General features: G+C 51.3%; 1 protein-coding gene across 1 annotated transcript in view; it reads right to left on the reverse strand.

The window, feature by feature from the left end:
• The window catches only part of CHIC2 (cysteine rich hydrophobic domain 2), a 30966-nt gene extending 20416 nt beyond the window's left edge, over positions 1 to 10550 (reverse strand). The window contains exons 1-3 of the mRNA XM_068137699.1: positions 10206 to 10550; positions 2191 to 2245; positions 1888 to 2043 (exon numbers count right to left, since the gene is read on the reverse strand). Of these exons, the coding sequence (XP_067993800.1) occupies positions 1888 to 2043; positions 2191 to 2245; positions 10206 to 10324 (330 nt within the window). The 5' untranslated portion in view covers positions 10325 to 10550. The remainder of the gene's footprint in view (positions 1 to 1887; positions 2044 to 2190; positions 2246 to 10205) is intronic.
• Between the last annotated feature and the right edge of the window lie 590 nt (positions 10551 to 11140).

Consider the following 11140-nt stretch of genomic DNA (forward strand, 5'->3'; position numbering starts at 1 on the left):
TCTCAAAGGGACTAAGCATTAAGAGCATTGAGAACACAAAGTTCACAGAACTGTCAGGGTTGGAAGGAACCTCAAGGCTCAGCCAGTTCCAACCCCCTGCCATGGGCAGGGAGACCTCACACTAGAGCAAGTTGCCCAGAGCCACATCCAGCCTGGCCTTAAAAACTTAGATGATACCAGAAAGTGAAGAGTTTTTCTTATGAGCAATGTTCAGCCTAGAAATGCTTCTTTTTCCTAGAATTCCTTGATTTAGTGACTGTGTGAAATGAGGCCTTTGATCAAGAAACTCACAGTGATGCTCATCAGTGTACTGAACTGCACACAATTTGCAGCATCAAGAGGTTGTCCACAAGATAGAACATACAGAAGCCTTGCCATGAAGTGGAAAAGAACAGAACAGTGAGGAGAGGCTGGGAAGGCACAGAGACTCCTTGCAGAACAGCAAAGCTGGACTAAGCCAAGGGCAACTTTTATGCACATGACAACAGAAGCAACAGGAAGGTTCACTATGCTGTTCCCATCCCACTAAAGCTCTAAAGGGATTTGCTCTGCTGCAATAAACCTGCTAATGGAGTTTGATTTTGTTTATCCCAATGCTGGCAAAAATTCTCCCAAATATATTCCAAGTTTGCTTGAAAAACTCATAATTGTAACAACAACAATTCAAACCCCATCATATGCAGATGCCTCTCTTCCTGTTCACTCCTCTGCCCCAGCTTGCACCCACTGCCTCTTCTCCTAACACTGGACATCCCTGAGCTGAGCCTGGCTCTGTCCTCCCACACTGCCCTGCACATCTTTATCACCAGCCATGAGGGCAGCCCTCAGGCTCCTCTGCTCCAACCCAGCTCCCTCAGCCTGTCCTCAGCATGAAGATGTTCCACTGCCTGCAGCATCTTTGTGGCTCTGTGCTGGACTCTTTCAAGCAGCTCACTGAGGTCTTTCTTGACCTCAGAAGCCCAGAACTAGTCACAATATTCCAGATATGGCCTCAGCAGGGCAGAGTAGAGGGGGAGGAGAACCTCTCTCACCCTATTAACCACACACCCTTCTAATCCACCCCAGGATGCCACTGGCCTTCTTTCTTCAATAATGTTAAAGTGCTGTACAGCAGCTGGCTCTAACAGGCACGTTCAGCCACACTTACACTCACTGAGCTGTGAGCTCCAAGCTCTGATTGGTGTCCAGTTTTAGTGTGACAGACAGCTGACACCAGAGCGTATGAAACCAAACTGATTTAAGTAGGTCCTAGCACACTGCTAGGCCAGCAGGTCAAGGGAGGTGATCCTCCCCCTCTACTCAGCTCTGCTGAGACCCCATCTGGAGTACTGTCTCCAGTTCTGGAGCCCCTATTAGAAGAGGGATCTGGAGGGGCTGGAAGGTGTCCAGAGAAGGGCCAGGAGGATGAGCAGAGGGCTGGAGCTGCTCTGCTGTGAGGACAGACTGAGGGAGTTGGGGTTGTGCAGTCTGCAGAAGAGAAGACTCTGAGGTGACCTCATTGTGGCCTTCCAGTATCTGAAGGGGGATACAGGAAGGCTGGGGAGGGACTGCTCAGGATCTCAGGTAGTGATAGGACTAGGGGGAATGGAATGAAGCTGGAGGTGGGGAGATTCAGGCTGGAGGGGAGGAGGAAGTTCTTCCCCATGAGAGTGGTGAAGCCCTGGAATGGGTTGTCCAGGGAGGTGGTTGGGGCCCTGCCCCTGGAGGTGTTTAAGCCCAGGCTGATCTAGTGTGGGGTGTCCCTGCCCATGGCAGGGGGGTTGGAACTAGCTGATTCTTGTGGTCCCTTCCAACCCTGATTCATACTATGACACTACTATGACACACACAAACCACAGAATGAGAACAAACCCAGAGCAATTCTAACCATCAAAGAATTCAACTTACTCTTTTACTGAGGCAGATAACTGGCCACATACTACAACCTAAAGTGCAGCAGCAGCAAAGGCATCCACAGAGTAGCCACCGCACGTTAACTGGAAGGTTCTTCTTAAGACAGCTGTTGACTCTGCTGATGCTGGCTTTGAATTCTTCAGGTGCAACCTACAAGGAGAGGGGAAAAAAAATACAGTATGTATTACAAATCCAGTACCACAGCAGAGATTTACTGCTCTTACAATGCTCTACACATGCAACTCATTGCTGTAATATGTGAACGCTGCTCCCAAGCTGCCAGCCACAGATACTGACCTTGCCAGTTAAAGATGAAGGAAATTCTGCTTCAAATTTGTTGCTTAGCCCAAACCTGCAAAAACCAAAATGAAGATCTTACCAGAATTATAAATAATCCAAATGCATGCAAACACCTCATAATGTTCTCCTGGTTCATATCACAACAGCATCATCAATTGCAGCAATGCGCAGCAGACAGCCTGGAGGGAAGGGATCCATCCAGAGGGACCCTGAGAGGCTGGAGAGGTGAGCCCATGACAACATTCTGAGGTTCACCAAGACCAAGGGCAAGGTCCTGCAGCTGGGTTGGGGCAATCCCAGGCACCAATATAGGCTGGGCAGGGGACTGGCTTGAGAGCAGCCCTGAAGAAAAGGACCTGGGGGTGCTGGGGGAGGAGAAGCTCAACAGGAGCCAGCAGTGAGCACTTGCAGCCCAGAGAGCCAAGCAGAGCCTGGGCTGTAGCAAGAGAAGCAGAGCCAGCAGGACCAGGGAGGGGATTCTCCCCCTCTGCTTCACTCTGCTGAGACCACAGCTGCAGCTCTGGGGCCAGTTCTGGAGCCTCTGTGCCAGGAAGGATCTGGAGGTGCTGGAAGGTGTCCAAAGAAGGGCCATGAGGATGAGCAGAGGGCTGGAGCTGCTCTGCTGTGAGGACAGACAGAGTTGGGGGTGTGCAGTCTGGAGAGGAGACAGCTTCCAGGAGACCTAATTGTGGCCTTCCAGGATCTGCAGGGGGCTCCAAGAAAGCTGGGGAGGGACTTTTGAGGGTGTCAGGGAGTGATAGGACTGGGGGGGGATGGAGCAAAGCTAGAAATGGGGAGATTGAGATTGGAGGTTAGGAAGAAGTTCTTCCCCATGAGGGTGGTGAGAGCCTGGCACAGGTTGCCCAGGGAGGTGGTGGAAGCCTCATGCCTGGAGGTGTTTGCAGCCAGGCTGGATGTGGCTGTGAGCAACCTGCTGCAGTGTGAGGTGTCCCTGCCCATGGCAGGGGGGTTGGGACTGGCTGATCCTTGAGCTCCCTTCCAACCCTGACAATTCTATGATTGCAAGGCTGAGGTAAGCTACCTGGCATTGTTTATTACACCTAGTGTATGTGTTTATTATACCTAGCACATCTGACTATTTGCAATCAGAACAGTAGCTCTGCAACTCCTACAAACCCTTCAGGAGTGGTAAAGTAACAAATGAAAACTCTTAGGCAGAGAAACACAGGCAAGTTGACCACTTCAAAACAGCCCAAAGAAAACTCACACCTATTGCAATCACACCCCTACCACTGAAGAGCCTGTTAATTCCTCCACAACAGGAGGACCATCCACCCTTTCCCCAAAATCCTGAGTGAAACCAAGTGCAGGGGCAAGCTATGTAAGTGGCACAAAGAAGTGTCCTGCCCTGTCAGTGAAGCCACTTAAAATTGCCAGTAGGTTGAAGTGGAAACTAAAGCCAAGCTTGGAAAAGGACTTCAAGCTCAAGATACACAGCTGCATCAGAAGTCCCAGAACTAAAAGGTACCAGCATTTTACTACATAATTAACTGATCAAATCAGAGAGATGCCTGCAGAGATGTCTCTTCAAAGAATAATCTTCATATACTTGATGTCTCAACAGCCAGAAAAGAATAATGGAATTAAATACAAATCTGAGCAATAAGGGAATGGCCAACTACAAGGATGATTCAGGGCAAAGCAGCTCTTGTTGCAAGAGCTCCAGCAAAGCTGTTCCCTTAACCAAGAGAGAAGACAGAATTTCATAGCAGTATCATAGTATCAGTCAGGGTTGGAAGGGACCACAAGGATTATCTAGTTGCAACCCCCCTGCCATGGGCAGGGACACCCCACACTAGATCAGCCTGGCCAGAGCCTCATCCAGCCTGGGCTTAAACACCTCCAGGGACAGGGCCCCAACCACCTCCCTGGACAACCCATTCCAGGGCTTCACCACTCTCATGGGGAACAACTTCCTCCTCCCCTCCAGGCTGAATCTCCCCACCTCCAGCTTCATTCCATTCCCCCTAGTCCTATAACTATTTCAGCTGCCCCTCTACTCAGCACACCAGGGAAGCCCCTCAATTAGAGGCAGGTAAGTTAAAAGGCACAAGGAAGTCTCCCTGCTTTCAGTTACATGACAAAAAGCTGTCAGTGCAGGGAAAGGCCTGGTCAGTCAGCTGGGAAAACAGAAACAAGGCTATTTTTGTGAGTGCATGGTCCACAAGTATTCAAATGTTGACAGTTTCACCAAAACCAGGCAAATACTCACAGAGACTGCAAAGGCCATGCCAGGCAAAGACAACCCTACTGGAAAAGTTGGAAAGGCATTTGAAGTTACAAGGCAGAGTGAGACACAGAAGGTTCTGACTAATACAGTTACAATTTGGTGAAGTTAGAAGTAAATGAGAATAAGAATTCAGAATTCACCAGGTTGGAAAAGACCTTTGAGATCATCCAGTCCAACCTATCACCCAGCACCATCTGATCAACTAAACCATGGCACCAAGGGCCTCATCCAAGCTCTTTCTAAACACTTCCAGTGATGCTGACTCCACCACCTCCCAGGGCAGCACATTCCAATGGCCAATCTCTCTTGCTGGGAAGAACTTCTTCCTTACATCCAGTCTGAACCTCCCCTGGCACAGCTTGAGACTGTCACATGCAAGGTATGTGACAATGTCCAATACCTGGTAGAGCAGCAAAACTAAAACATCAAAGCTAACTCAACCAGCTCCCAATATTGTTCTGAGCTTTCCACTTTACAGCTTTGTCACCATCCACAGGTAGTAAAAAAACCAAACCCAAACCCAAAGGGTGACTCCCTGCATGAAAAGCTTTGGTTAAGCCTTTGTGTGACCTCAGTATTATTACTCTCGACTGCAAGCCGCAATCTGGAAACTCACGCATTGGAACCTCCCCAGAACACTACTACACATTCACTATAAAGATGTAACAGCTCTTACAAAGAAAGCAGCAAAAAGCATCTTGCAAATCAAACAATGGAAATCAATACTTTGGAGATGCATTTCCCCGAGCTCTCCTCACACAGTACAGCACCACGCTGCTTCTGCTCCATCTCCGCTTGCTCTATGCTCTTCCCGTTCTACAGCCCTGTCTTCAACAGATCCACATCCACCCCATGCATGAGTACCTACTTGCTTCAGAGAGAGGATTCTGCCCTTTTATTCTGCTCTGCTGAGACCCCACCATGAATACTGCATCCAGTTCTGGTGTCCCCAGCATAAAGAGAACACAACAAGCCCAGGGGAGAGCCACAAAGATTATCCAAGGACTGCAGCACTTCTGCTATGAGGACAGGCTGAGGGAGCTGGGGTTATTCAGCCTGGAGAAGATTCCAGGGGAGCTTTAGAGCTACCTTCCAATACTTGAAAGAGATCCTACAGGAAGGCTGCAGAGGGATTTTTCCTAAGAGTATCTAGCAATAGGACAAGGGGGAACAGTTTGAAGCTGAGGGAGAGCAGGGTTAGACGGGATCTTCTTCAATATGAGGGTGGTGAGACTCTGGAACAGGCTGCCCCGGGAGGCTGTTGATGCCTCCTCTCTGGAGGCTTTCAAGGCCAGGCTGAATGAGGCCTTTAGCAGCTGAGTCTGGTTGAGAGGTGTCCCTGCACCTGGTGGGGAGGTTGGAGTAGATGATCTCTGAGTTACCTCCAACCTGAGCCTTTCTGGAACCTGAAGAAGAGTTTCTTAAACATGACTCTGCTTGTGAGGTTCAGCTGAGTTCCTCCCTTTGTGTACAGCAGAGAAGGAAATGGTGAAAGGTAGAAACCTCAAAGCACAGAAGTGTACAGTACAGGACATGGCCAACCTGCAACCTTTCCTCAACTTGCAGCTCACGTCTTCATCTTCCCAACACGTAGAACTGCCACACACTACCCTCTTGCAACTTGTCCTCTCTTATGGGGGCACTAAACCATTTCTTCATTGCTTTCAACAGCACTCTTCAGTTGCACATGTTCACAACCCTTACAAAAGCAGTATATATGCCACAAATCTCAACATTCCCCATCCATAACTCTCACCTAGCCCTGCTGGTCCTTATGTCCCCAATACAGAGTGAGGGTCAAACACATACATAAGCAGACTAAGTTTAACAGAAAAAATACTTTAGAGCAGATGTATTTTGTGAGGGTTTTCCCCCCCCTTGCATCAACACACAATGCACTAAGACGACTAACAGCAACAGAAAGGCATTCACTAGCACATCACTCATGAGGTTCAATAAGAGCAAGGGCAGGGTCCTGCATCTGGGTCGAGGCAATCCAAGGCACAAATCCAGGCTGGGCAGGGACTGGCTGGAAAGTAGCCCTGAGGAGAGAGACTTGGGGGTGCTGGGGGAGGAGAAGCTCAACAGGAGCTCTCAGTGTGCACTTGCAGCCCAGAAAGCCAACCAGAGCCTGGGCTGCATCAGGAGAAGTGTGGCTAGCAGGTCGAGGGAGGTGATCCTCCCCCTCTGCTCAGCTCTGCTGAGACCCCACCTGGAGTACTGCATCCAGTTCTGGAGTCCCTATTACAAGAGGGATCTGGAGGGGCTGGAAGGTGTCCAGAGAAGGGCCACAAGGATGAGCAGAGGGCTGGAGCACCTCTCCTATGAGGACAGACTGAAGGAGTTGGGGCTGTTCAGTCTGCAAAAGAGAAGGCTCCGAGGTGACCTCATTGTGGCCTTCCAGTATCTGAAGGGGGCTCCAAGAAGGCTGGGGAGGGACTGCTCAGGATCTCAGGTAGTGATAGGACTAGGGGGAATGGAATGAAGCTGGAGGTGGGGAGATGCAGGCTGGACGCGAGAAGGAAGTTCTCCCCCATTAGAGTGGTGAAGCCCTGGAATGGGTTGTCCAGGGAGGTGGTTGGGGCCCTGTCCCTGGAGGTGTTTAAGCCCAGGCTGGATGAGGCTCTGGCCAGGCTGATCTAGTGTGGGGTGTCCCTGCCCATGGCAGGGGGTTGGAACTAGATGATCCTTGTGGTCCCTTCCAACCCTGACTGATACTGTGATACTATGGTCACAACAGCTCTCCTTCATTCTGGCACTGAGAAGGGCTAATGAATCCAATATTGCTGGCTAATACAGTCTCAGCTATATAAGGCACTTATGTCTCAAATGGTTGAGGAAGAGGAAAGCAGAAGTAAGCAATCACTGAAGTCAGCCACCAATCACAAATACTCTCTGTGGCTTCAAACTCATCAGGTACCTCTCTTTCTAGCCTAACATGACTTGAGAATAAAAAAAAATACCTTGGACTTTCAATTCAGCTGTAAGTAAAGTTCTGTTATTTTCTCAGCTTTCAAGTTTCTTGATGTCAGAAGAGATAACCTCCAGTTGTAGGAAACTAGGTCAAATATCATTTCCCAACTGCAGAGCTATCAAAACTCTGCTGGTATGACTAGTTTAGCTGGAAAATTAAAAACCAATGTTAAAAAAAGGGGAAAAAAAGAAGTCTTACAGTTGTGTGTAGCATGCTCCCAACAGAGAGTTGTTTAAGAAGAAAACTCTTCTTGCTAAACAAAAGCCCCACAGCCTGGAAAGGTAAGGCCTTTGTGTGTTTTATTTGGGTAAGGTTTACCTGCTTCCCTTTGATTGCTTTTGACTGCTCATCTCTGGAAGGACTCTCACACACCTCCATTGTCTGCTGGATGAAATCAAGCAATACCCAAACAGCTTTCTGACATTAATCTGTAGTCATGGCAATGACATATTTCAGACTCAACATGACGACTTCTATGCAAGTTCAGAAAGGATATGACAATAGAGGATGAAAAGAGAGCTTCTGTTTAAATACACACACGGCAGGAGCAGTCAGCAACTCTTCAAACTGCAAAGCCAGGGACAGATCAATCCAGTGTTTGCTTAACTGCTGATAAATTTAGTCAGGCCTTCAAAACCCATCCCTGCTTTTATACCAGGCAAGAGCAATTCACTCTATCCACAGGACTTGACCTATTCCTTAAACCCACCAAGGGAATGTTCTGACAGTGATCTAACTTTTAATAATAAGCTTCTGGATTGTTGGCACAAAACGATCCAGGCTGTACAAAGGTAAAAGTGGCTGATGCTGCTTAGTGCAATTTCCACACCTGGCCTGATGAAGAAAGTAGGTGACCATCACAGAATCATAGAACTGTCAGGGTTGGAAGGGACTTCAGGATCAGCCAGTTCTGACCCCCCTGCCATGGGCAGGGACACCTCACACTACAGCAGGTTGCCCAGAGCCACATCCAGCCTGGACTTCAAAACCTCCAGGGATGAGGCTTCCACCACCTCCCTAGGCAACCTGTGCCAGTCTCTCACCACCCTCATGGGGAAAAGCTTCTTCCTAACATCCAATCTGAATCTACCCATTTCTATTTTCTTCTCCATTCCCCCATGTCCTATCACTCCCTGACACCCTCAAAAGTCCCTCCCCAGCTTTCTTGTAGCCTCCTTAAGGCCTACTATCAACTGCCTCACTTTGGAGGTATGTGCTTACTGCTCATTGCTCATCTAAAACCTAAAGATGATCTTAAAAGCAATAATGAGCTAGTGGCCATTAATGAACAATTAATGAGGCAATCATTCTTCAACCACAATACCCTTACCAGTCATAGGTATGCTAGGAAAGCTTCCTCACCACTCCACTAACGGGCCCTGCTCTCGTCTCACACAACTGACCTTCCAGTACTGGGGAAGAAACCAGTGTTTGCCTCCATTTCAGTTCTTTGCACTTTTGCATTGGCTAAGATGAAAGTTATCTAACTGTAGGTTTGTTCCATTTACCAGACACAGGCTAAGGCTACCAGCCATGGGATGGGAACAACTTTCCTTTCCAATAAACAAGAGTCATATGCTGAAGACTTCAGTTATGTACTTCCATTCCCTTACAGGGCCTCCTCAGCCTCCTGCCCATCCACATCCTTCCAAGCCAGTCTATCATGTTCTACATCCTGTTTTTAACCAGACAGCAGACTGCACTGCCTGCCTGTGTTACTTCATGTCGACCAAAGTGCCACAGAGCTACTCTAAATTTAACCCTGGATTTCTGGACAAGTCAGTATCTGAAGAGTGGAGTTCATGGGACTCAGAGCAGCAGACCACAATACCTTCAACTTCTATTCTTCTACTGCAAGCCTAGTTCTTCTAGGACTAATGACTGCTAATAACCAATTTGCACGATTGCATTTTGTCTCCAGGCTGAGAGAAAACTCAAACTGTACATCAAAACTGACAACCACACTTCAGTAGAGTGAGCCTGACAGAACTGACTGAGGGAAAGACACCCTCATCTGTTAAGTTGCTGAGAAGTACTGCACTAACTTATGGTCTCTCACTGCTAGATTGTCAGAGACACCAAACAAAACTCACAGTCACTCCCAGGCTGAACACGATGAAACACAACCTATCAACCACACCTTAACATGATTTTACACGTAGCTACGTGACTCACAAACAACTTTGCTTCCCTAAAAGTTTGCAGAGCCGTATTAGCAGCCACACGTGAAATGGAAGTGGGAAACAGGCACATAAACAATCCTAAGGAATGGTCAGCCGGTCATGTGCCGGCATCTCCCTCTTATACACAGGAACACAAACACGGGGCACCTTACTTCCTGACAGCTCATCACTTCGGACAAATACCTCACATTCTTCAGCCAGTCACGGCCCAAGTCAGTCCTCTTTCCCCAGCGCCTCGTTAGAGGTTTACATCCGCTCGCAAGCCCCAGGCTGCCCGGCGGAGCCCAGGAGAGCCCTCTCGCAGTCCCAGGGACGTCGGGGGAAGGGAGGAAGGCAGGCACGATCGGCCCGGGGCGCCTTCCGCCCACCTCCCCGACTTGCCCCAACTTGTCAGAGCCGCCTTGGCGCCACCGGCCGCAGCCGCCCCCAGGCCGGGCAGGCAGCCGCCCCCAGGCCGGGCACGCAGCCGCCCCCAGGCCGGGCACGCAGCCGCCCCCAGGCCCGGCACGCAGCCGCCCCCAGGCCCGGCACGCAGCCGCCCCCGTCCCGCCGCCCAGGCCTCCGCCGCCCGCCCCAGCCACGCAGGCCCCAGCGCGGCCCTTACACGGTGACATGGCCGGAGCCGCGAACCACCACCGGGTCGGGGGAGTACTTCAGGAGCTGCTCCTCCAGCGCTCGCTCCTCGTCCTCTTCTTCCTCGTAGATCTCGTCAAAGTCCGCCATGGCCGGGCCCGGGCGTCCGCTGAGAGAAAGGAGCCGGGGCGACGCGACGGGGCCGGCCGCGGAGGACGGCGGGGAGAGGCGGGGGGGAGTGGGGGTGCGGGGAGGTGGGGCGGCGGGGACGCCCCGGCGCTGAGGCTGCCGACAGCGGAGCCGCGGCGAAGCGGCAGCAGCTGAGGCGGCGGCGGCGGCCCCGGGTGAGGAAGCGCCCGTCCGTCACCCTCCGCGAGGGGAGGGCGGAGGGGCGGGGCAGGAACAACAACAACAACATCCGGCCGCGCGGCCCGCCACGCCCCCGTCACGCCCACCCGCCGCGCGGGGCGGGAGGCGAGAAGCGGGAGGCGGGAACGGCGCGCGGGGCTGGCTTCGGGGCTGCGGCTCGCGGCCGCCTTCGACCGAGCGCGCTTCGGCTGAGGCGGGGGTGGGTTACCAGGGGGCCGCGCTCCCCCGCCGCGCTCCCCCCCCCCCCCGCGCTCCCCCGCCGCCTTAGCCGCTGCTCGGGCATCCAGAGGAGGACAGCGAAGCTGGTGAGGGCTCTGGAGAACCGGGCTTCTGAGGAGCAGCTGAGGGAATGGAATACAGAATTAACCAGGTTGGAAAAGACCTCAGAGATCATCCAGTGCAACCTATCACCCAGCACCATCTCATCAACCAGACCATGGCACCAAGTGCCTCAGCCAGCCTCTTCCTAAACACCTCCAGGGATGGGGACTCCACCACCTCCCTGGGCAGCACATCCCAATGGCCAATCTCTCTTGCTGGGAAGAATTTCTTCCTAACCTCCAGCCTGAACCTCCTCTGGCAGCTGGGGCTGTTTAG

The sequence above is a fragment of the Melanerpes formicivorus genome, unplaced genomic scaffold (genome assembly GCF_026170545.1).
Source record: "Melanerpes formicivorus ecotype bairdi unplaced genomic scaffold, bMelFor1.0.p_v2 SCAF_4, whole genome shotgun sequence".
Classification (NCBI taxonomy): domain Eukaryota; kingdom Metazoa; phylum Chordata; class Aves; order Piciformes; family Picidae; genus Melanerpes; species Melanerpes formicivorus.